The sequence below is a fragment of the Phacochoerus africanus genome, chromosome 3 (assembly GCF_016906955.1).
Source record: "Phacochoerus africanus isolate WHEZ1 chromosome 3, ROS_Pafr_v1, whole genome shotgun sequence".
NCBI lineage: Eukaryota > Metazoa > Chordata > Mammalia > Artiodactyla > Suidae > Phacochoerus > Phacochoerus africanus.
In genome coordinates this window covers 147,238,202-147,265,567 of record NC_062546.1, presented here as the reverse complement: position 1 = coordinate 147,265,567, position 27,366 = coordinate 147,238,202, and the positions used below count along the sequence as shown (strand labels likewise).

The following is a 27,366-nucleotide window of genomic DNA, read 5'->3' as shown; positions in this document are numbered from 1 at the left end:
CTGGTGGCTTCTGAAAAAAAGGAGTGCTTTTTGATTTTCAGAAAATCCGCTGTGGTACAAAGGAATGGGTAGTTTTTCTTCAGCACTGGCACGTAGGTTTGATTCCCGGCCAGACACAGTGGGTTAAGGATGCAGCTGTGGTGTAAGTCACAACTGCGGCTTGAATCTGATCTCTGGACCAGAAATTCCATATGCCATGGGGAGGCCAAAAAATAAAAAATAAAATAAAAAAAGAAGGGAAACAAGGTACCTAACTCTAACTGAAAATGTATGTATATTTGTTTTCATCTTATGTGGCTTCTATTTCATGTATCCTAATTCTGATTTTTGTTTCTGAATTTTGCTTCCTCTGTAGCATCTGGAGCATAAGAACAGTGCTTATTTTCTTCTTTTCCAAGAGAACAGAAAGAAATAGTAAGTTTAATTTCTAAGTTTTTATAAATACATTAAAAAAACCCATCTTTTGGTACATTGGTTTGTAATTGAATGATAGGTTATAAAGTGGTATATTGAAATGACAGTATGGTAAATGTTGAAGAGTTGTTTATTGTAAAGCATAAGAAAGGTTATGAATGATCAGTCTGGTTCTGTTTTTCATGTGTTATTTCCGTCTTGTCCATTTATAATTTTTTACACTAAACAATTCATTTCTTTAAATGAAGAGAAATTGTATTTATTAAATTATTTTCATAGAAATTGCGTTATAATGGAGTAAAATATAGTTAAACATCTTTTGATTTATTCTATTAATTGCATCATCCTCTTCAGTCTCACAGCCCCTAGGCTGTTGTTTTTATTGAAATATGTAAATTATGAGAAAAACTCCTACTGGTTTTGTTCTGTATATGTACAGATTTTAAAGATACTCAGGTCTTAAAACTATGAGTTATAATTAACCAAAGATATACACATTTCATTTTAAATGAACTTTACATGTGACTTTTTTCTTGTTTTAACTTTTTATTATAGAATATTTCAGACATCTGCAAAAGTAGATTGACTAGTATAATGAACTCATATTGCCTATCACATGGCCTAAACAGTCACCAGCTTGTCATCAGTCTTACTTCATTTTTCCTCCACCCACTTCTCCATCTCTTATTTTGAAGTGTATCCCAGCTATATCTATCCAAAACATGCTTAAAATATATGTATATGAACATAATACATTATACCTCAAAATGAATTCTTAAAATTATACAATATTAAATATAAAAATAGGACTTTCTGTTATGGCTCAGCAGAAACGAAACTGATTAGTATCCATGAGGACACAGTTCAATCTCTGGCCTCACTCGGCGTGTTAAGGATCTGGTGTTGCCATGAGCTGTGGTGTAGGTTGCAGATGTGGCTTGGATTTGGCATTGCTGGGGCTGTGGCATAGGCCAGCGGCTACAGTTCCTCTTCGATCCCTAGCCTGGGAACCTTCATATGCCTCAGGTGTGGCCCTAAAAAAGGATAAATAAATAAATATAAAAATAATAAATTTCCAATTATCTTACAAATGTCATTTGCTTTAAAAAAATATTTTGTTTGACTCAGGATCCAAGTAAGATTCACATAGATATATGACTTCCAGATTGCCTTTCTCACTTAGGACTTTTCTTTGACCCAGTAAGGTTCTACAGTCCAGTCCATTGGCCATCCCTTGTAGATACTCATCACTCCTTTGGCCTGCTTTCCTATCCTACTTGTCTGGGAAACTGTGCCTTGTTTAAATACAGTTATATGCTTAATCCATGACTGCATCAGGAAAGCTAAATTTTTTAGAGGAAATTCATACAACATGATGACTAGACTCACTTTAAATCAATGATTGCAAATATCAAATGTACATTCAACACTGCTATATAATCCTATTTTATAGTTACCTAGTAAATTCAACTTTTTCCTTTATGAGAGCATTATTTGACATTCTCCTGAAATCACTAATACCTGCTGCTGTACCAAAACCCCAAAACCAAACCAAAATAAAACCAACCAACCAAATGAAAATTCGGAAGCCACAGATAAAGGAAACTTCATAAAATCTATCTGGCCCTTCTCACCTGGTAGTCTCACTCTATGAAGAAAAGAGATGTAAAACAGGTGAGAGCTATCTTTTTTTTTTTTTTTTTTGGCATCTCTTGCGCCGCTCCCACGGCATATGGGGGTTCCCAGGCTAGGGGTCGAATCGGAGCTGTAGCCACCAGCCTAAGCCAGAGCCACAGCAACGCAGGATCCGAGCCGCATCTGCAACCTACACCACAGCTCATGGCAACTCCGGATCGTTAACCCACTGAGCAAGGGCAGGGATCGAACCCGCAACCTCATGGTTCCTAGTCAGATTCGTTAACCACTGCGCCATGACGGGAACTCCTCTTTACTGCCTAATACATAAAGTTAACTCCATCTGTTACTCAGTATGTTGTCATCTATCATGGTAATTTGGACGACTGACCTGATCCTATTTATGGGCAAGCCTTCCATTGATACTCTGGATTCTGGATACTCTGGCCATCTCATGAACTTTGCTCTTGTTGTTATCCCTACCTACATCTCTTTTGCATTATCTTTTTGTATTGCATTGTTTATACTGGCATATAATCCTGCCTCAGTACACTCATCTGGGGGAAAAACCCTATCCTGACTCCATATTCCCTTTAATTTACAATGCATTTCTCTCTCCCCTTCAAAGTTCTCTCATCTTTACCTCCAAAATTATCTTGATTATAACCATTTATAACTTTCTTTACTACTACTACAATTCTAATTCTAATCCTCATCTCTTTCTTGCACTACTGTAGTGGCTTCCTAACTAGTCTGTTTTTATTGTACATATCAGGTATTGTATCTTTTCTGTTTAAATTCCTCTAGTGGCATACTCATGTAAAAACAAGAAAAAATTGGACTTTGGCTGTTTCATGTTTAGGGCACAGTGGAGTATGGATTATTATGCAATGATGTCATAAATATACTAAAAGAATACAAATACACATTGACATTTTCATGCTAAGTACTCATCATGATATTCTCAATGCACGGAAAAGCAACAGTTGAAAAATTAGAACATTTAAAATGGATTTCTCATAGCAGAATTTCTTTATAAAGTAAGAAGTGAAAATGAAGCTTTAAAGTTTCTGAGTGGCTTATTTGCGAAGCAAAGAAAGCCATTTAGGAATGATTAATAAATTGTGTAATTGCCACAGCTGAAGAAAAGTGCTTAGACAAAATATTTGCTTGGCAAGTAGCCTTTTTGGCAAGAATAATTGCTTGAAGAATTAAGAACATAAGCAACAGAGTTAATTTAAAAACAAGTCATGGGAGGCGGAGCAAGATGGCAGAGGAGTAAGAGGTCAAGCTCACCTTCTTCCACAAACACATCAAAAAAATACATCTACATGTAGAACGACTTGCACAGAACAGTGAATGCTGGCAGAAGAACTTAAACCTCCAAAAAGGGCCGAAACTCTTGACATAACTGGGTGGAACAAAAGAAAAAAAGAGAGAGAAAAGGAATCAGGATGAAACTAGCATTCCCAGAGGGAGCTGTGAAGGTGAAAAGGAACCCACATCATGGGAAGCCACCCAACTGACGAAAAGATCAGCCGCGTCGGTGGGACCTCAAAGTCACTGAGAAAAGTGCAGCAGCTGGACTGAGAACAGCAAAAGAGTGAGAGCCTCATAGATCATCTGAAGCACCGGCCTGGGCACCACAGGCTGAGACGCTCGGGCAGGGGCTGGGCTCTGAGCGCTGAGACTCAGGCTCTGGAGGTCAGTCCTGGGGAGAGGACTGGGGCTGGCTGTGTGGGGACAGCCTAAGGGGCTAAGGAGCAGTGTGCCATGGGTGGGGGAATGGTATGCCATGGGCTGGGGAGTGGAACGCCACAGCAGAGGGAACACCAGAGAAGGTCCAGATCCGCAGGAGAGGCAGGGTGCCATTGTTGGAGAGGGCAAGAGGAGGAGGGGTGGACCACCATAGGAAACTCCTTGCACCAGAGCATGCGCATGCCCGTGGGCTTAGAGGGTGGGGCAGCTCTGGCGCAGGCTATGGGGTGGCGAGAAGCCTCTTGCTCGTTTAGGGGAGACTGGGCACTTCTTGTGCAGGCTACTGGTGGCCAGGCACCTCTTGTGTGGGCTAAGAGCATCAGGGGGCTAAGTGTTATGTGATGTCTCTTGCACGATCTACAGGTGGCAGGGACAGACTGCGGTGGTCATCTCAGAGGCCAGAGGGAGGCGTGGCTTGCCACCACTGGGGTCCTGTGAGTGGGCTCACCCTGTAACCCCAGTCACCTCAGGGGTTGGCAAAAAAGAATAAAAGGGGGCATTGCAACCAAGCAGCATAAGCTGTTGTTCTCACTCCCCTGGGAACACACCTGCTCTGCAACTGCCACTGCCAAATGCTCTGGGCGGCGCCCAGACACTTGGTCACTGTCCTTTCCCAAGACTCTCCAACTAGGAGCATCTGGTATAGCACCTCCTGCTTGGGCTAAGTGGGACAGGGTGCTTCTTGCATGGTCTGCGGGAAGTGGGGGCAAACCGCCACAGTTATCCCTGATTTCAGAGGTGGGTGTGGTCCACTGCCATTGGAGATACTGGAACAAAAATCACTTGCAGCCCCATTCACCTCAAGGGCACCACAGAGGAGGGCATTATGACCGAACACCACCTGTTGGTGCTCTCGCACCCCTGGGACTACACCCGCCCTGCTGCTGCCACTGCCAAATGTTCCAGGCAGTACCCACACACCTGATCTCTGTCACTTCCCAGGATCTGCAAGTAGGAGTAGCCTGTATAGCACCTCCTATGTGAGCTAAGTGAGACGGGTTGCTTCATGCATGGTCTACACATGGTGGGGGCAAACTACTGCAGTTATCGCTGACTCTAGAGACGGTCATGGCCTGCTCCCAATAGGGGTCCCTGAACAGGCACCACCTGCAGTTCCAACACCTCAGAGGAGGGCATTGCAATAGAACACAAGTTGTTGTTGCTCTCACTCTCCTGGGAACTCATGCACCCTGCTGCTGCTACTGGCAAATGATCTGGTCACCTTGAAGATCTGCCTGGAGGTTTTACCATTTCCCAGGGCCCTGCAACTATAAGTAGCCTGTGCCACCTTCCTGCAGATCCTTGCTTCTGTTGAGAACCCAACAACCAGGCATTGACTGCTGGCCCTGCCTATTACCCCCTTCACTCTGAAAACACACCGAGCATCCTGGGAATAACAGCCTGCTCACACTTAAGAAAGAGACAGCAAATATTCAAACTCCCACACCACAAATAAATAAATAGTAACCCCCCCCAAAAATACAAAGGGGTATTCTTGCATAGAAGTAGCCTTACAAGACTACAGTTTGGCTTCCCCAAACTCACAGAAAAAGAAAAACACAAGCAAGATAAAGAAGCTCAGAAACCATTCCAGTTAAAGGAACAGAAGAATTCACCTAAAGCAGTCAACAATGAAACAGACCTCTGCAGTCTGACAGACATTTAGTTCAAAAGGGAGACAGTGAAAATACTGAAGGAATTAAGAGAGGGTATGAACAATAATGCAGATTCCTTTAGAAAGGAACTAGAAAATATAAGGAGGAGCCAAGAAAAACTAGAAAATTCATTTGCAGAGATACAAACTGAGCTAAAGGCAATAAAGAGTAGAATGAATAATGCAGAGGAATGAACTAGTGATGTGGAAGATAAAATAATGGAAATCACCCAATCAGAACAGCAGACAGAAAACCAAATGAAAAAACGTGAAAGCAATGTAAGAGACCTGTGGGATAATATAGAGCAGGCCAATCTGCGTGTAATAGGAATTCCAGAACAAGAAGAAAAAGAAAAGGGGATTGAAAATATATTTGAAGAAATTATGGCTGAAAAATTTCCAAATCTAAAGGATACTGATATCAAGATACAGAAAGCACAGAGGGCCCCAAACAAGTTGAACCCAAACAGGCCCACACCAAGACATATTATAATAAAAATGGCAAAAGTTGAATATAAAGAGAGGATTCTAAAGGCAGCAAGAGAAAAGCAAAGCATTAATGATAAGGGAACCTCCATAAGGCTATCAGCTGATTTCTCTACAGAAACACTACAGACCGGAAGGGAGTGCCAAGATATATTTAAAGTGCTGAAAGGAAAAAAATTTGCAACGTAGAATACCTATCCAGCAAGAATATCATTTGAAATAGAAGGGGGAATAAAGAATTTCTCCAGCAAACAAACAAAAGCTAAAAGAGTACAGCAATACTAAACCCATTCTAAAAGAAATACTGAAAGGGCTTCTCTAAATTTAAAAAAAAAAAAAAAAAAGAGAACAGAAAAAAAGAATTAGGATGGAGGAAACCACAATTGGAAAGCAGTCACTTAAATAAGCCAACATACAGATCTAAACATGAAGATGTTAAAAAAAATACATCAAAATCATACAGTGTGGGGAAGGAAAGTAAGAAAATATAGATTCTTTTTTAATTTTAATGATGCGTTTGAGCCTATGTGACTATCAGGCAAAAGCAAGCAGATATAGGAAGGGATTAACATATTTAGAAAACAGGGCAACCACAAATCAAAACCAAACATTACATTCACCAAAACTGAAAAGTTCTCAAGCATAAAATAAATGGAAACCATCCAACCAAAAAAAGAAAAAAGAAAAGCAGAAAAGGGAAACATAGAATCAACTGGAAAACAAGGTTTAAAATAGCTATAAATACATACCTATCAATGATCATCTTAAATGTCAATGGACTGAATGCTCCAATCAAAATACACAGAGTGGCAGATTGGATAAAAAAGCAAAAAGGCTTCAAACTGCTGTCTATAAGAAACTCACCTTAGAGCAAAGGACACATAAATTGAAAGTGAGGGGATGGGAAAAGATATTGCATGCCAATGGAAAAGACAGGAAAGTAGGACTTGCAATCCTCATCTCAGACAAAATAGACTCTAAAACAAAGGCCATAAAGAAAGACAAAGAAGGACACTATGTAATGGTTAAAGGATCCACTCAAGAAGAGGATATTACAATCGTCAATAAATATGCCCCTGATATAGGAGCACCCAGATACCTCCAACAAATGCTAACAGACATAAAAGGAGAAATTGATGGGAATACAATCATAGAAATTGATGGGAGTACACTCATATCAATGGACAGATCCTCTATACAGAAAATAAGGCAACAGAGATCCTAAAGGACACAATAGAAAAGTTAGACTTAATATGACATTTTCAAGACATTACATCCAAAAAACTCAGAATATATATTCTTCTCAAGTGCACATGGAACATTCTCAAGAATTGATCACATACTGGGGCACAAAGCTAACCTCAGCAAATTTAAGTATATGGAAATTGTTTCAAGTATCTTCTCTGACCACAATGGCATGAAACGAGAAATCAACCACAGGAAAAGAAATGAGAAAAAACTAACTACATGGAGACTAAACAACATGCTAGTAAAAAACCAATGGGTCAATGAGGAAATCAAGAAGGAAATTAAAAAAATAACTCAAGACAAATGATAATGAAGACACAACCAGTCGAAAGCAGTGCTCAGAGGGAAATTCATTTCCTCAAAAAGGAAGAAAAACCTCAAATTGACAACTTAACTCACTACCTAAATTAATTAGAAAAGAAGAACAAACAAAACCTAAGGTCAGCAGAAGGAAGGAACTCATAAAGATCGAAGAGGACATCAGAAAAATAGAGATTAAAAAAACAATAGAAAAAATCAATAAAACCAAGAGCTGTTTCTTTGAAAAGGTAAACAAATTGACAAACCTCTGGCTAGACTCACCAAGAAGAGGAGAGAAAAAAACCAAATAAAATAAATGAAAAAGAAGTCACAACTGATACTATAGGAATAGAAAAAACCATGAGAGAATACTGTGAACAATTGTATGCCAACAAATTTGACAGCCTAGAAGAAATGGACAACTTCCTAGAGACTTACAGCCTGCCAAAACTGAATCAAAAAGAAATAGATCAACTGAACAGACCAATCACTAGAAATGAGTATGTCATAAAAACACTCCCTACAAATAAAAGTCCAGGACCAGATGGCTTCACAGATGAATTCAACCAAACATACAAAGAGGAACTTATACCCATCCTCCTTAAACTTTTTCAAAAGGTTGAAGAAGGAACACTCCCAAAGACATTCTATGACACCACCATCACCCTAATTCCAAAACCAGACAAAGATACCACCAAAAAACACTATAGACCAATATCTTTGATGAATATTTGATGAATATAGGTGCAAAAATTCTCAGCAAAATCTTAGGAAACCGAATCCAAAAACATATGAAAAAGATCATACACCACGACCAGGTGGGATTCATCCCAGGTTAACAAGTATCGTTCAACATATGCAGATCAATCAACGTCATACACTACATTAACAGAAGAAAAGTCAAAAACCACATGATCATCTGAATAGACGTAGAGAAAGCATTTGACAAAGTATAACATCTATTAATGATCAAATGTCTTACCAAAGTGCGTATAGAAGGAACATAACCTTAACATAATCAAAGCCATTTATGACAAACCCACAGCAAATATAATACTTAATGGAGAAAAGCTGAAAGCTTTCCCACTAAAATCTGGAACAAGACAATTATGCCCACTCTCACCACTGTTATTCAACATAGTACTGGAAGTCCTAGCCACAGCAATCAGACAAACAAAAGAAATAAAAGGCATCCAAATAGGAAGAGAAGAGGTAAAACTGTCACTGTATACAGATGACATGATACTGTATACAGAAAACCCTAAGGACTCAACCCAAAAACTGCTCTAACTGATCAACAAAGGAGCAGGATACAAGATCAACGTTCAGAAATTGGTCACATTTCTGTATACTAACAATGAAGTATTAGAAAATGAATACAAAAATACAATACCTTTTAAAATTACACCCCAAAAAATTAAATACATGGGAATATACCTGACCAAGGAGGTAAAGGCCTTATATGCTGAGAACTATAAAACATTAATCAAGGAAATTAAAGAAGATACAAAGAAATGGAAAGATATTCTATGCTTCTGGGTTGGAAAAATTAACATTGTAAAAATGGCCGTAGTACCCAAAGCAATCTACAGATTCAATGCAATCTCTATCAAATTACTCATGACATTTGTCACAGAACTAGAACAAACAATCCAAAAATTTATATGGAACCACAAAAGACCCAGAATTGCCAAAGCAATTCTGAGGAACAAAAACCAAGCAGGAGGCATAACTCTCAGACTTCAGACAATATTACAAAGCCACAGTTATCAAGACAGTGTGGTACTGGTACCAAAACAGACAAACAGACCAATGGAACAGAATAGAAAACACAGAAATAAAACCAGACACCTTTGGTAATTAATCTTTGACAAAGGAGGTAAGAACATAAAATGGGAAAAAGACAGTCTTTTCAGCAAGTATTGCTGGGAAACCTGGACAGCTGCATGCAAAGCAATGAAACTAGAACACACCCTCACACCATGCATAAAAATAAACTCAAAATGGCTGAAAGACTTAAATATACGACAGGACACCATCAAACTCCTGGAAGAGAACATAGGCAAAACATTCTCTGACATCAACCTTATGAATATTTTCTCAGGTCAGTCTCCCAAAGCAACAGAAATAAAAGCAAAAATAAACCAATGGGACCTAATCAAACTGACAAGCTTTTGCACAGCAAAGGAAACCCAAAAGAAAACAAAAAGACAACTTACAGAATGGGAGAAAATACTTTCAAATGATGCAACTGGCAAGGGCTTAATCTCTAAAATATGCAAACAACTCATATAACTCAACAGCAAAAAAGCCAACAACCCAATTGAAAAATGGGCAAAAGATCTGAATAAACATTTCTTCAAGGAAGATACACAGATGGCCAAGAAGCACATGAAAAAATGCTCAACATCACTGATTATTGGAGAAATGCAAATCAAAACTACCATGAGATAGCCCCTCCCACCAGTCATCATTAATAAGTCCACAAATAACAAATGCTTGGAGGGGGTGTGGAGAAAAGGGAACCCTTCTGCACTGTTGGTGGAATATAAGCTGGTACAACCACTATGGAGATCAGTATGAAGATACTTTAGAGATCTATACATAGAACTACCATGTGACCCAGCAATCCCACTCTTGGGCATATATCCGGACAAAACTTTCCTTAAAAAAGACACATGCACCCTCATGTTCATTGCAGCACTATTCACAATAGCCAGGACATGGAAACAACCCAAGTGCCCATCGACAGATGATTGGATTCGGAAGACGTGGTATATATACACAATGGAATACTACTCAGTCATAAAAAAGAACAAAACAATGCCATTTGCAGTAACATGGATGGAACTAGAGACTCTCATCCTGAGTGAAGTAAGTCAGAAAGAGAAAGACAAATGCCATGTGATATCACTTATACCTGGAATCTAATATATGGCACAAATGAACCTTTCCACAGAAAAGAAACTCGTGGACTTGGAGAATAGACTTGTGGTTGCCAAGGCGGGGGGGAGGGAGTGGGGTGGATTGGGAATTTGGGCTTAATAGATGCAAACTATTGCCTTTGGAATGGATTAGCAATGAGATCCTGCTGTGTAACTCTGAGAACTATGTCTAGTCACTTATGACGGAACATGATAATGTGAGGAAATAGAATGTATACATGTATGTGCAACTGGGTCACTATGCTGTACAGTAGATAAAAAAATTGTATTGGGGAAATAACAAAAAAATAAAATCAGGAGTTCCCATCGTGGCGCAGTGATTAACGAATCCGACTAGGAACCATGAGGTTGTGGGTTCGATCCCTGGCCTTGCTTAGTGGTTTAAGGATCCGGCTTGCTGTGAGCTGTGGTGTAGGTCGCAGACGCAGCTCAGATCCTGCATTGCTGTGTGGTATAGGCTGGCCGCTACAGCTCCAATTAGACCCCTAGCCTGGGAACCTCTATATGCCATGGGAGCGACTCTAGAAAAGGCAAAAAAAAAAAAAAAAAGACAAAGAAAAAAAAGACAAAACACTGTATAATTCTACTTATATGGGGTACTCAGTGTAGTCAAACTCATAGAGACAGAAAAATCAAAGTCAACTGAAAAAAATTAAAAAGACAAAAAAAAATCATGATTTCAGGTGATTGTCATTGGTTCTTGATGAGTTGCCAGATATTACTGATACATTCCAATTATAGTTTATTTAAGGGGTCAATACTGAACTTGAAGTGACTGAAGAATTACCCTCTGTGAACAGTTTTGTAGAACACTCTGAGAGAATATTTTTAAAGAAGTTGAATAAACACTAATTCAGTAAAACCTGAAGTGGAATCTGCTAAGATGTATTTATAGCTATTGGTGGTAAAAATATGTGTGAAGCAGGAAAAGGCTTAGTTGGATTGATTTACAAAGCTCATGAAATTGTTAGGTGTTTACATTCTGTGGTTATCCACTGTTATTCAACAGCAGGTACTTGCAGAACATATTTGAACCTATCATGTGTTATTGAACTAGTAGTGTCAATGGGGAACTTCATTTGCTCTCATGAACTTAATCATCATCAGTTATGTGAACTTTTATCAGAAATATAAGCTGAGTATCTTGATCCAAACAGCAATTGGATGGAGTCGTGGTAGCAGTGTAATTTATTGATGTTTTGAGCTCAGGGGCCAGATTGAAATATTTCTGAATGAGAAGAACCAACTTCAACCACTGTGATTGAACTGGCTTTGAAAATTAAATGTTTTTGCTGCAGACTTGATGTAATGAATTCAACCTAAGATTACAAGACAAAACAGTCCTTATATGTGAAACCAATACTGCTGTAAAGTGATTTAGAAAACAAATAGCATTGTGATGACAAAAAGTAACTCTTTTTTTTGGCTGTGCTGGCAGCACCCAAAAGTTCCTAGGCCAGGGATTGAACCAGCGCCACAGAAGTGACCCCGAGCCACTGCAGTGACAGCACTGGATCCTTAAGCCGCTGCACCCCACGGGAACTTTAAAAAGTAATGTAAAGAAAATGCTCTGAAAAGTTAGGAAGCAAGATCTTCATTCCCACACAATTATCTGAGCACAAACTACAGTTCCAGCAGTATTTTTTAGACCTCATGCAAGTAAAAAGGGAATTTCCATATTTCAAAATTCATTTAACTGGAGGTGATTAATTTGCAATGACATGACAAAAGGCAGATATTAAGAGAAGAATCTAAAGATTTTTATACATACCTTTTACACAATGAATATGCTCAGTTAAAATCATGTATTGTATATTGATTTCAATATTCAGCAGCACCTATCTGTGGGAAAAAAACATTTTCAAAAATATAATGTATGAAATCTTATTACAGATGAATTAACAGGTTAACATTTTGCAAACAATTTTGATGATAGGGAACACTAACTTTGAATCTCAAGTGAAATGTCATCCCTCACCGCAAGGAAGATCATTCCATTCTTTTAATTGGTAGACCTATATTACAAAAAATTGAACTCAATTAATAGTGTATTTGAATTTTATCAATAAAGTTTTATGGAAATTTGTTGACTCTTTTGCTTTAAAAGTACAGACTCAATTTTTGTCTTTCGGCCCATAAAGCCTAAAATATTTACTGTTTGGCTCTTTTACAGAAAAAGTTTGCTGATCTCTGCACTAAAGGATAGCTATTTGGCTTGGTCTTATCCAACTTCTCTTTAAAAATGTCTGCAGACTTTTTTTCTTTCTTTCAGTAGTAAGTCTGAAATTACAGACATTAAGTTACAGACTAAATACATTTTAGAAAAAATGTAGTTAAATCTTTTTATATGTTTGTATATTTTTGGATTTTTACATAAATAATATGCTTTGAATTGGGTATTCAGATGTTTGCTACTCCAGAGCTTTAATGAAGAGATAATTTTATTTATAAAATTGAATTAAATATTAACAATTATTTAAGTCCTATTTGGTAAAATGTTTAAATCAAGCTGCGAGTCTTTCTTCTTTCCACCTGGAATAGTATTCCTATTTATAATAGTTAAATATTTCTAAAGAAAAATTAGAAACCTAAAATAAATTTGTAAAGCAGATATGGGCATTCATAAATCTTAGGCTTTGAAGTGATTCTTCATGTCCCACCAGTGCAGGCAAATCTTGGAAAAGTTTGAAAAGTAGTTAATATTCTTTTCCCTTCCAAGTCTCTCCTCAGGTATAATATAATAGATTTTCAAAGGTTTCCTTTATTAGTGGTCAATATCTTGGAAGTTGGATAACTTAATAAAATACTTCTTTCCTTATAAACAAAGTACAACATTTTTATTACCAATGTATAAAAAGATTTGGTTTTAATTTTATAAATTAATGTGGGTGGGATGTTGAAAGGAAGGAGAAAGAATAAAACTATTTCTGAAAACATTTAAAAATATATCTTTTTAAATTTGGAAAGCTATTTTAATCTATTTAGAGTCCATTTTTTCCTCTACTGAGCTTGTAATATATAGGCAAATATATGAAATATATATTCGTAAAGATTTAGATAACTTTTGTCTGTACTCATCAGTGAGAAATCCTAAAATGAGGATGTTTTCTTGGCCCTGCTTAATTAACGTCTATCATTCGACATTTTTTTTTCTTGTATCTAAGTATTTTAATATCTGATTTATTTTGGTTTAAATCTTGTTTTCTAGATGAAGCATTGGATGATTTAAAATCCCAGAAGAAAAAAATAGTAAGTTAATTTTTATTTAAAGTTAATTTATATAAAACTAATTAAGAACTGAATAATGTTTATATGTTCTAAGTAATGACTCTAAAAGTAACAAGTGTGTTTTTAGATAGCAATTTAATGGTTAAGTTAAATTAAGTTAAATTATGAATATTTTTGCTAGTTAATAATGATTGACAAGAAGATGGACTTCTGAGAGTACATCAGCTATAAGCTAAGAAGTAAGTAAATGAATAATTGTATTGGAGGACTACCTGAGTCCGAGGGGTAAGAAGGTGGTTATCCAGATTGATTATTAGGACCAGAAAAGGACCAAACATCATGTGTCAGTTCTTAGATTTTCTTGACATGATAAAGCTAGGAGAGAGGGAATCAAAATTGGTTGTAAAAGACAAATTTAACATGAAAAAAAAAAAAAAAGACCAAAGAAAGGGAGAGAGGAGAGAGAGAATATTTTTTCTTTGGTTTCTTCCATTTTCTGTCAGCAATTCTGATCACATGGGCATCTATTGTAGGGCCAGTTAAGTGCATCCTTCAGATGTGTTGGAGAACGAAAGGCCAAAACTAAGAGAGGGAAAAGGGCTCTAGATATTTAGAAGTTGATATGTAATAATTTTTAATAAGTAAATTAAGTTTGACTTTAATTTACTTATACTTTTTTCATATAATTATTTTTGAAGTATAAAAATGATAATCGATGGTAGTATCATGTTATATGGAAACTTATTTAATGAAATTCAGTCAGATGCAAAATCAATTCAATGTATTTTAGTTTAACCTGTAATAAGTAACAATTATGTCAGGAACTAATAAAAATTATTAAGGTTGTGGAATTCCCGTTGTGGCGCAGTGGTTAACGAATCTGACTAGGAACCATGAGGTTGCGGGTTCGGTCCCTGCCCTTGCTCAGTGGGTTAACAATCCGGCATTGCCATGAGCTGTGGTGTAGGTTGCAGACACGGCTCGGATCCCGTGTTGCTGTGGCTCTGGTGTAGGCTAGTGGCTACAGCTCCGATTAGACCCCTAGCCTGGGAATCTCCATATGCCGCGGGAGCGGCCCTAGAAAAGACAAAAAAAAAAAAAACAAAAAGACAAAATTATTAAGGTTGAGATTAATGTTAGAAGTCGTTCTGTGAATTGGTAAGAAAAGGCATTGGTCTTGAGGGATTTATGTACCTTAAAAAATAAAGAAACTATTTTTTTTCATTTTTAAAGGTTTTATTGTAGTTGATTTACAATGATGTGATAAGAAACTTTAATTCTGAAAGGATTCCTTGTATTTTTTGTTTGATGCCTTGTCAAAATTGCATTGACATTTTTTGATGGTCCTAAATAGAAATATTCCTATTATATCTTGCTTTATTTCTGGAATTCTGCAAATTATGGTACAGCCAGAAATTCAAAATGAGGAAATTTGATAGTTCTCAGTAATACACAAATTATGATATGATTGGTTTGGTTTGCTGATGTGACAAAAAGGAGAGCTGATAGTATTGATCAGAGCCAAGTCCTACTTGTACCAAAATAAAGAAATATAGATTAAAATAGACAAGGAGGAAAACAAAAGAAAAAAAGGGAAAAAAAGAAGAATAAAAATTTCTAAATAAGATGCTGATTCAATGTCAGTGGCATCATGTGACCAGAGAGCAGGATCTTAGAGAACATATGATTGGGGGGAAACTTTCAGTAGAGTAACAGAGAGAACTTGGAATATTCTGTGAGAGGGCACACTAAGCTATTTACTTCTTTAATAGCCCTTGAGGGAATCACAGCATAAAAGATGCTCCATCTAGGTCTGACAGTTGAGAAATTCAATTCAAGGTCCAATAGTTTTGTATATCTAATGGTTCATGAGGCATCAATATTACAGAATAGTTCAGTATGGCATTTCTCTTGCAGTAAGATTAAAGAAAAATAAATTGGCTGCTCTAACTCATTTTATTATTTAGAGAACACAATATTCATTGACTTGTTGATTATAGTACTGTTGCTGTTGGGAACTAGTCCCTGGCCTTTATTGCCCAACTCCTTAACAGAGCTGCTTTGTTTGAGAAACTTTACACTTTATTTAGAACAATAGGTGTTAAGGGTGAATTTGAAGGAGCACAGTGCTAGCTAATGATTGTACTGGTGAAAAAAAAAATGACATTAATTTTTGAGCAAAAGCAAAATGTCATCAAAACTGATCTTGTTCATAAATGTTGAAATTTAACTCTATTATAGCTTCAAAAATGCTGGCAGGAAAAATAACTATTAGTTTAAAATCATCCAACTCCTAACCTTTCTTTTTTACTAAAAAATGAATATAAATTGTATTTACTACTTTATGTTTTATTAAAGGTGGTTTTCTCAGGGATGCTTTTCTTTCTTTTTTTAACGTCCCCATCTGTGGCATATGGAAGTTCCTGGGCTAGGGACTGAATCTCAGCCGCAGCTGTGCTGCAGCTATGGCAACATCGGATCCTTTAATCCACTGTTCTGGGTCAGGGATCGAACCTGCACCTCTGCAGCAACCCAAGCCACTGTGGTCAGATTCTTAATCCACTGTGCCACAGTGGTAACTCCAAGGATGCATTTCTTTAATCTGGATGGATTTATAATGTAATTTTTAATTTGTGAAAATGTAATTTATAGCAATAAATATGAATTATAAATTGATTAAAAGGTTAAATTACTTAGGAAAATGAGTTACAACATTTTAAATCTAAGCACTTAATATAACTATTTACTTGTTAAAATAAAACTAGGAATTAATCTTTACCTAAAAAACCTCTCAAATTTTTGTACATTTTGCCTCTCACATATTTTGCGGTCCTTAAAAAAAAACTTTTAATTTAAAAAATATCACTGTTCAATGGCCTAGTGGGTAAGGATCTGGTGTGGTCATTGCCGTGGTGCTGGTTCAGTTCCTGGCCCAGGAACTTCTGCATGCATGGGCGTGGCCAAAAATCACTATTCAAGAGATAATCTACAAAAAAACCACTATTCAAAATCAAAATTCCTCAAAACATAAATCAAAATGACCTCTTTAAGTGGCTTCATGAAAATACTGTACTTTTTCAGATAAGTACAGGTATTTCTATGTGATAATTCCTTTCTGGCATTTCTCAGGAAATTTATGTTTTTTCCAAGTCCTGAGAAAAATTTGTTGAGAAATTGGGAGCATGGGAACAAGTGTTATAATTTTCTGAGAGTTAAAGCTTAACAGTCACTGCAGATGTTACTGGTTCAAAGGAATCCACTAATGTCAGTTGAAAACAAGAGCAGGAAATGCTGACATGCTGGGCTAGAGGTTAATGTGGACATTTTAGGGAACGGGACAGAAGCACATAGAAAAGAAGTGGCACATCCTAATTAGTCAGTCATTCTTGCTTTTGTGGCTATGCTATGAGTATGTTTTTATGGGCCCTGTGTTAATGGTGAGTTATTCTTGCAAATAAATACTAGTTAAGTTTATATACATAGTATATACTATACAAAATCCTTGTGATAGTCCATGAAATAAATTTTGGAGGCAAGAAAATCCTTAATTTGTCAATATTAGCATGTGATTCTGTGTTAACCTCACTATAAATTTCAAATGTTATATTTTCATATTACCTAATTAGTTTGCTGGCATTTTCCAGTGTTTGGATATTCACTATAGGCTGTCAATCTTTGTAAATACTTTAACAGAAGAAATATAGAGAGGGATGTTACTGTTATTGTGAAATACTCCTGTATGAAATCAGAAAATAATTTAGACTCTGAATTAGTAAAAACAATATTGATTTCAATAGCAAAACCAAAACTTGGGTAAGAAGACTATTTTCATCATTGTAAAAATATGAGTTTAAATGATGCCACATGAACCCTAGTGCTGTGAATTGAAGATGCTTTTGGGCATACTCTTAATAGTTTGACCAAAGTCAATGCAAAATGAAAGAAAATTTTCTACATCTGGAATATTTGTTATGAAGCAAGGATCAAGAATGTTGGATAGGGCAGTTAATAGCACTTTGCATGTTTTAAAACTTTATTTCAAGAATTTTAATTTAAATGTAGAATTATCTTTTCAAAATAAAAAAATTGACATTTATTTTGTGTTAGTGTTCCCTTCATTTAGTGTCCTTTCAATGAAATTCTCAATCAAGTAGAAATAATTTTTGTATGTTCTTAAAATATATAATCTCACCAAAATGATGTTGATTCATAATAAATAAGCAACCACATGTTAAGTATACTCTTTTTTAAATTAAAAAAACTCTGAAGCTTTTAGTATAACCATATCACAGAAAAACAATTTACTCCTTGTTATAGCATTCATTTTTTAAAATGTATAAAATATTGTGAAGAATACAGAATAACTTATAAGTTAGGGAATTCTAAGAATTCAGTTTCTCATTCCTGAATCCTGATATTGATATGTTGGATATTTGAAAACACTGCTTGTTTTCAGACCCATTCTGAATAATTGAGGTATCATTGAAGGTTATGTGTTTCTGTGTTAGGTACTATTGTAGACTCTCCTACATTATTTAAATTGCACAGCAATGGTATGAGAAAGTATTAGTGTTTCTGCTCTACAAAAGGAGAAACTGAGGCTGACAAACTTGCTCAGTCTTTCTACAGCTAATTAAGAGTGGAGATGTGATATTCTTCCCACTGATCAGATGTCTATTTGTAAAACAGATTATTCACTTAAAGTATTGTGGGATAAATGTATTAATTAAGCTGTTATGTGGAAAAAAAAGCAAGTGCAAAAGAAAAAGAGAATGGATTTGTGTATTTTGCTTTTTACAATGGTTTTATTTAAGATAGTTTACATGCACATAGACATAAACACGAATACTTGCTGAATGATTTACTAGAAATGGCATTTGTTTGGTAAAGTCACATTTTGGTTTTGAGTTTTGTGTGTTGTTTTAAAGATCACAGTTGTATTGGAATTCTTGTCATGGTTCAGCAGAAATAAATCTGACTGGCATCCATGAGAATGCAGGTTCAATCCCTGGCCTTGCTCAGTGGATTAAGGATGCAGCGTTGTCTTAAGCTGTGGTGTAGGTCGCAGACGTGGCTCGGATTCTGCATTACTGTGGCTATGGTGTAGGTCAGCAGCTACAGCTCTGATTAGATCCCTAGCCTGGGAACCTCCATATGCAGTGGTTGCAGCCCTAAAAAGATGAAAAAAAAAATCGCATTTGTATCTGATCTTCTTTTTAAGCCTAGCAGTGGTCTCACTTTAGAATTGTGCTGTCCAAATCAGTAGCCCCTAGCCCCATGTAGCTTTTTAAATTTACATTATGTAGAGTGGAATAAAAGTAGCTACAATTCAGTTCCTCAGTTGCACAAGCAATATTTTAAGTCATCACATATGGCATTGTAGCTACTGTATTGTGCAGATATAAATCACTTCCATCATTACATAAAATTCTATTGTTAAAACACTGTTCTAGACAATCAAAAATTAATTTGTAGAAATCAAGGATTTAGTTCTTTGCTATTTTATGTAGATTATGTTGATTTGGGGATACAACCTATCTTACCCACTCTCTATCCCCATCCCCAGTTTTTCACCAACTCTAAAGTGATGTTACAAACATTTTCTTTACATCAGAAAATTGCACTTGTTTTGAGACTCTATCATTATTTCGAAATAATTAGAAAAATGCTTTAGTTTCACTTAATGAGAAATCTATTAACTACTATTTAGCAGCATATTTTAAACTATTTAAACTTGTTAAATGTGCTCTGCTTTGCATTCTAAAACAAATATTCTTTGGAATAAACATGGCATTTAATGAATCTAAGTGGCTGTCGGTGGTCACTGAAAAGATCCTTTTCCAAGTTTTGCAAAAGCATTTTCTATACATCAGCTGTTTATTCATAACTATGACTGTCTGTACTAAAGTTAAACTTTTTCTGATATTGGGCTATAACTGCTAAAATGATACTTTACTAGTGTTTACTTTTTAAATTAAACCCATATATTAAGCCATAAAGTGACTTGAGTGCATTGTAAACAAAATGCTGTAATAATGAAGTGCTTTATTTACAGTCCCTAATATGAGCATAGAATTCAGTAAAATTTTTTCTTCTTATTATGTACAGTTTTTTCCCTCTAAAGTTGTTTGAATCTAAGTTAAAAAAGGGGAGCTTCAGCTTTTAAAGTCATTTGAGCAAACTCCATGAGAGAGCATGGCTGTTCTCCCAGTTAGTGGGTTTTCACTGCATTTCTCAGCAAGCTAATTGCTCCTGCTAATAAATAATCTAAAATCGATGCTGACAGCAGTTAATTGGCACAGAGATTTTATTTTGTAAAGCTCTTGGCTAACGACCTTCTTTAAATTAATAGCATTAAGTGCTATGAGGAAATAAATCTGAGGAATTGCCTGTCATTTGCTTGTCATGTCTAATAACTTCCAATAATGATGGCTGATAGATTTTTGCACATTCCATTATTGAAGTTGGTGCATGTGATTATTCTCCTCATTATACATAAACAATTAGCAATAGTTGGTATTTCCTTGCAGTAAAGCTGTTAAATGCAAGTAACATATTAGCGGTTAGAAGCTATTTTAAAATCTGGATTTTAATTATTTGAATATAGGAAGTCTTTCATGCTACCTGTATATAATATGTGCTATTTATTTTAAGCCTTGTGCTTGAATACTTTTTGAATAGGACTTATAATGTATGTGTGTTTTAACATGTAACAATTTATGGAACTTTGTATTTGCAGCTTGAAGAAGTCATGGAAAAAGAAACTTATAAAACGGCTAAATTAATTCTTGAAAGGTTTGATCCAGATTCAAAGAAAGCAAAGGTAAGGCTGTGATATCACTACTATTTTATTATAAATTGCATATTGTTGTAGGTCACTGTAATAACATTATTGTATTTGACAGGAGTTTGAGCCGCCATCTGCTGGAGTAGCTGTAACTCCAAGGCCTGGACAAGGTAAATAACTTTGTAGAAACTGCTGCTGCTGTTGGAAAGATCCATATTTACCCAAGTGAGTTCAAAGGTGTGATAGAGGTGTGTAAAAACTTATGTAGACTGCTTTTATGCTAATTTCTATTTGGTAATTTGGGATATGACTTGAAGTAGATGGCAATATATTTCATTTTGATTTTATAGGAATATGTTGATAAGTAAAGATGTTATCCATTGAGGTTAAATATATAATTAGTTTTAATCTTTTGAAGTTAAGTGATTTCACCAGTATTTTGTAAGGCTTTTTTTTTTTTTTTTTCCTATTGAAGTAAGAATCTGCTGGAATATTCACTATTATGAAAATTCTTAAATTTTTATGATTTTTGAAGTAATGAAGATTTTTGTCAGATTTGAGTTTCTTCTAAAATAGCACCTTTAATTAGGAAGAGAAGAAAATAATTGAGAAATGAGAAAAAAATTGAATTACTGCTATATAATAACATTGTCTTTCTTTTTGAGATTATATCACTAGATTACTAGTGAAACCATTACTATGATATCATTAAATAGTACATTATTTAAAAAATATTATTTTAAGTAGTTACATAAAGCATTCCCAAGACTGGCATGTGAGAAGATATTTTTGAGTTTGCATTGGCTTCCCTCTTTGTTCGCTTCTCTGGAATATAATAATATACAGGCATACCTCAAAGATATTGCAGGTTTGGTTCCAGACCAGCCCAATGAGGTGAATTTAGCAATAAAGTGAGTCACAGGAGTTTTTTGGTTTCTCAGTGTGTATAAAAGTTATATTTACACTATACTGTGGTCTATTAAGTGTGCAATAGCACTGTGTCTCAAAAAACAATGTACGTACCTTGATTAAAAATAGTTTATTGCTAAAAAATGCTAACCATCATCTGACAATGCTGGGTTGCCATAAACTTTCAATTTGTAAAAATTCATTTTGTAAAAAAACCTCAGTAATTCTGAAGCACAAGAAAATGAAGCACAATAAAATGAGGTATGCCTGTAGTTTGTAAGGCTTTTGTTGCAATATACAATGTACTTTAAAAAATGTAACTTCTAGTCTTATAAATAAACAGAATTGGAGCCTGGTTTATAAAGTTAGGGTGACATTTAGACCTTTGAGAAGTCAGTCCTTTTGTAAATATCCACAAAGATTGTGGGTACTAAATAAGCCGTAATAGTTTTAGGTTTTCTAATTGGTGGAGCTATGTGGGAAGAATCCCACCCCCTCCTATCTTTCATAAATAGGATTCCAGTTTACAGAAATATTAGCCTCCTCTTTTGATAAATGTAGAAGTTTATCAAAAGTTATATAAAAGTTTAAATATGTTAAAACAAATTAGGCATAGATACTTGCAATGAAACATCTACTTTCATAATCAGTTTAAATTTTTTTACAATTTGTACTTCTTTCCAATAATTGTAAACAAATTTTTGGCCTGTAGGCCAGGTTAATATAATTTCTACAGCATTTTGTATAACTGGTATTAACTTTTCAAAAATACTTTTAAAATAACCTTAGTGAATATATGTCTAAAATGTGATATTTCGCATAAAGCTGTTGCTGTTACTTTTTTTTCTTTTTGTCTTTTTAGGGTGGCACCCACAGCATAAGGAAATTCCCAGGCTAGGGGGCAAATTGGAACTGTAGATGCCGGCTTACAGGCTTACACCACAGCCGCAGCAGTGCAGGTTCCTTAACCCACTCACTGATCGAGGCCAGGGATGAGTGAGTCCTCATGGATACTAGTCAAGTTCGTTACTGCTGAGTCATGATGGGAAGTCCTGTTGCTGTTACTTTTTTAAAAATTTGTTTTCTCATTAAAAAAGAATAGATGTGTGATTCCCTTTATTGACATTCTTAAGCATTTATTAATATTTAGGCAGTAAATACCTTTAAGAATCTAAACTTATCTTTCCTTAGAAACTTGAGACCCCAGTTTTTTCTTCCTGATGTCATAATTATAGAAAAACCATTGCTGGTTTCTCTGGTTTGGCTTCCTGCAGCACTACTTTTAGATATTCTTCTGGAGAGAATTAACATTAGCTCTAATATAAATGAATCATGCACTGAAAAGAATGTATTAAGTAACTCTTATGTGTAAACATCAGGAGGAATAAAGCCATGAATGTAATGTGGTTTTTGACCTTACAAAGCTTGTAACATATTTAAAAACTTTTTTTTTTTTCCTTCTGGGGTACACTATTCTAGTATTCCTACCTTTTCTAGGTCTGTAGTTATTAATTGCTCTTTGGAATTTTTTCCCTATTTAGAAAGATCATAAACTATATCTCAACTTTATTTTACTCTTGAGAATTATAATTTCGTTTTCTTGTTTAATTTGATCTTGTTACTGTCATTTTTATAGGTGACTTCATTGTATACTTCATTTAAATTCTGTTTCTGTGAGTTTAATATCAAGTCTTTATTTTTAGCTTTGAACCATTGTTAGTTCCTTCCTTCCACTTCTCCTTCCTTCCCTACTCTTTCACTTCTTCTCTTCCTCCCCCTTTCCTTTCTTTCACCTATTTAAGAACTTAAATAATAGAAAAGGGAAAAAAGTATGAAAGGATGTATGTATGTACATATTTGGCACATGAGTAGATCTGCTCTCCAAAATGAATCTTTTTTTTTTTTTCCCTAAATTCTTTTCCTCCATTCCATTCTCTCTCTGGATTCCTAATCTGAGAAGAATCTATTTCCTGTGACTATTCTCATGTCACTTTATTCTTTCATCTTTTTTAAAAAGAATATATTTTATTCAAATTGAATCTTAATTATGATGCTCTCATTTTACCTGCTCTCTTATATGATTGCTGAACCAGAATTTTGATTAATGTGCAGTAGATAGCTTTCTTTTATTTTTTATTATTGAGGTATTATATGTAATGATATATGATTACAAAATTCAATTTGATTAGGTTTAGCACTAAAAGGAATATATTTGCTGAATATAATACTAACCTGGCCGCCAGCCTCCTCTCTCTCTCCCTTTTATCTCTTATGTTTTTCTTTATTTATTAAAAATTTTATTGAGGTATAATTGACATACAGTATTGGTTTCAGGTGAACAACATAGTGATTCAACATTTATATACATTACAAAATGATCTCCACGTTAGGCATAGTAACCATCTGTCACCATGTAAAGGTATATTCCCTATGCTATACAGTATATTATATCCCCATAGCTTATCTATTGTATGACTGGAAGTTTGTACTTTTAAATCCCTTTCACCTGATTCTTCCATTCCCCAACTCTCCTTACCTCTGGCAACTACCAGTTTGTTTTCTGTAACTGTGAGTCTTTTTCTATTTGTTTTGTTCGTTCCTTTGTTTTGGTTTTTAGATTCCACATATAAGTGAAATATTTGGTTTTTGTCTTTCTTTGTCTGACTTATTTCACTTGGCAAAATACCCTCTAGGTCCATCCCTGTTGTTGTTGTATATGGCAAGATTTTATTCTGTTTTATGGATGAGTAATATTCCATTGTATATATATATATATACCACATCTTTATCCATTCCTTTATGGATGGACACTTAGGTTGCTTCCATATCTTGGCTATTGTGAATAATACTGCAGTGAACATAGGGTTGCATATATCTTTTCAAATTAGTATTTTTTTTTCTTCAGGTAAAAACCCAGGAATGAATTGCTGGCTCTTCTAGTTGTTCTGTTTTTATTGTTTGAGCAACCGCTATACTGTTTTCCACAGTGACTGCACCCAATTGCATTCCCACCAACAATGTACGAGGGTTTCCTTTTGCCCTGGCCAGCACTTGCTATTTGTTGTCTTCTTGGTAATAGCCATTCTGATAGGTTCAAGGTGATAGATAGCTCATTGTGATTTTGATTTGCATTTCCCTGATAATTAGTGATTTTGAGTATTTTTTCATGAGTCTGTTGGTCATTTGCATGTCATCTTTGGAAAAATGTTCAGGCTCTCTGCCCATTTTTAAAATCAAATTGCTTTTTTTTTTTTTATATTGAGTTGTGTAAGTTCTTTGTATATTTTAGCTATTAACCCCTTATTGGATATTTCATTCACAAGTATCTTTTCCCATTCAATAGGGTGTGTTTTTGTTTTGTTGTTGGCTTCCTTTGTTGTGGTTTTGTTCTGCTTCTTTCAAATTTTTCATTTGATTAGACCCATTTGTTTATTCTTTCTTTTTTTTTTCTTGCCCGAGGAGAGAGATCCAGAAAGACATTGCTAAGACCAATGTCAAGACTTTATTGGCTGTGTTTTCTTCTAGGGGTTTTATAATTTTAGGTTTTACATTTAAATCTTTAATCCATTTTGAGGTTATTTTTGTATATGTGTAGGAAAGTGGTCTAGTTTGTTTATTTTGCATGTAATTGTCCAATTTCCCCAACACAATTAATTGAAGAAACTGTGTTTTCTCCACTGCATATTCTTGCCTCCTTTGCCATCAGTTACTTGATTGTAAGGATAGGCGTACTTCTGGGCTCTCTATTCTGTTTCACTGATCTATATGACTGGTTTTGTGCCAGTATCATACTGTTTTGATATGATAGCTTTGTAGTATAGTTTGAAATCACAGAGGATGATAACTCTGGCTTTGTTCTTCTTTCTCAAGATTGTTTTTGCTATTTGGGTTCTTTTATGGTTCCATACAAATTTTAGGATTGTTTTAGTTCTGTGAAAAATGCTATTGGTATTTTGATAGGGATTGCATTGAATTTGTAGTATGGCGATTTTAACAGTATTAATTTTTCCAATCCATGGACATAGTATATCTTTCCATTTATTTGTGTTGTTATCAATTTCTTTCATCAGTGTATTGCAGTTTTCAGAATACAGGTGTCTCACTTTCTTGGCGTTGTTTTTGATGCAATTATAAATGGGATTTTTTTCCTAGCTCATGTTTTTGATGCAATTATAAATGGGATTTTTTTGAATTTCTATAGCTTTTATTCAGTATCTATCATGTGCCTACAAGGTGCAAGGCATGATTCTAGGTACTAGGGACATCTCTCAGAAACTCTGGAAGACAGGCAATAAACTTGAGAATAAGGAAGTTACGATAATAATATTAGATGCTAAAGATGGAGCAGTGAACAAAACAGAAATAAAATCCTTATCTTTGCAAACTTCCATTACAGTACCTTATATTTAAGTTTGTTCAATTATGCTGGCTTATTATTGGTAGCATATAACTTAGATTTCCTTCTAGAGTTTCTGCTTTAATCAGCAGACTGGGTGCCTTAATTCAAAGATTTAGAAGTTAGTTGGCAACTTAAAAAATTATCTTTTTTCATTCTCTCTTAGGTATTAATAGATTTTTCCCATATCAGCAGTGCAAATAACAGTGAACTTTCTATGTGTTTGCTGTCTATTGATGACTTAGTCACAATTTAAGACTTAGCTATACTTAATATATTAGAATTATAATTTTGAAATTTACAGAGTTCCTGCTGTGGTGCAGTGGGTTAATGATCAAGCTTGTCTCTGTGGAGGCACTGGTTTGATCCCTGGCCCAGCACAATAGGTTAAGGATCTGGCATTGCTGCAGCTGTGGTATAGGTTGCAGCTCTAGCTCAGAGTCCATCCCTGGTTCAGGAACTTCCAAATGATGTGTGGGTGGCCGAAAAAGAAGAAAAAATGTTTATTTTGTAATATCTTCTGAATTCTTTATTTATAATTTGGTAATTTCCATTTTCTTTTTTATTTTTACATTTTTTAAAGTGTAGTTGATTTACAATGTTGTGCCAATAGCTGCTGTACGGCAAAGTGATGCAGTTATATGACTTTTCTTGTATTATCTTTCTTTTATCTTTCATCATGGACTATCCCAAGAGATTGGATATAGTTCCCTGTGCTGAACATTAGTACCTCATTGCTTATCCATTGTAAATGTAATAGTTTGCATCTACTAATGCCAAGTTCCCAGCCCATCCCTCTCACTCCCTCCTCCCCCTTAGAAACCACAAGTTTGTTCTCTGTATCTATGAATCTGTTTCTATTTTGTGGATAGGTTCGTTTGTGCCATATTTTAGATTCCACATGTGCAATATCATATGGTATTTGTTTTTTCTTTCTGTCATACTTCACTTAGTATGATAATCTTTAGTTGCATCCATGTTGCTTCAAATGGCATTGTTTTGTTCTTTTTTATGGCTGAGTAATATTCCATTATGTATATGTACCATATCTTCTTAATCCATACAATCTGTTGATGGACATTTAAGTTGTTTCTACATCTTAGCTATTGTGAATAGTGCTGCAGTGAACATAGAGGTGCATGTATCTTTTAGAATTAATAGTTTTGTCCAGATATATGTCCAGGAGTAGGAGTGTTGGATCATATGGTAGTTCTATATTTAGTTTTCTGAGGTATCTCCATATGTTTTGCATAGTGGATGTACCAGTTTACATTCCCACCAACAGTGTAGGAGGATTCCCTTTTCTCCATACCCTCTCCAGCATTTGTTATTTGTAGACTTATTACTGGTGGTCATTCTGGCTGGTGTGAAGTGGTACCTCATTGTAGTTTTGATTTGTATTTCTCTAATAATCACTGATGTTGAGCATTTTTTCATGTACCTGCTGGCCATCTGTATGTCTTCTTTGGAGAAATGTCTGTTTAGGTCTTCTGCCCATCTTTTAATTGGGTTCTTGTTGTTGTTATTGAGTTGTGTGGGTTGTTTGTATATTTTAGAGATAAGCCCTTGCTAGTTGCATCGTTTGCAACCATTTTCTCCCATTGTG

General features: G+C 35.3%; 1 protein-coding gene across 3 annotated transcripts in view; it reads left to right on the top strand.

Annotated features, from left to right (window-relative positions):
* Nucleotides 1-27,366, top strand: part of LNPK (lunapark, ER junction formation factor) — an 82,908-nt gene that overhangs the window by 24,336 nt on the left and 31,206 nt on the right. For all 3 annotated transcript variants that reach the window (XM_047772928.1, XM_047772929.1, XM_047772931.1), the window contains exons 5-8: nucleotides 356-414; nucleotides 13,649-13,689; nucleotides 20,408-20,491; nucleotides 20,574-20,625. In XM_047772928.1, the coding sequence (XP_047628884.1) occupies nucleotides 356-414; nucleotides 13,649-13,689; nucleotides 20,408-20,491; nucleotides 20,574-20,625 (236 nt within the window). The remainder of the gene's footprint in view (nucleotides 1-355; nucleotides 415-13,648; nucleotides 13,690-20,407; nucleotides 20,492-20,573; nucleotides 20,626-27,366) is intronic.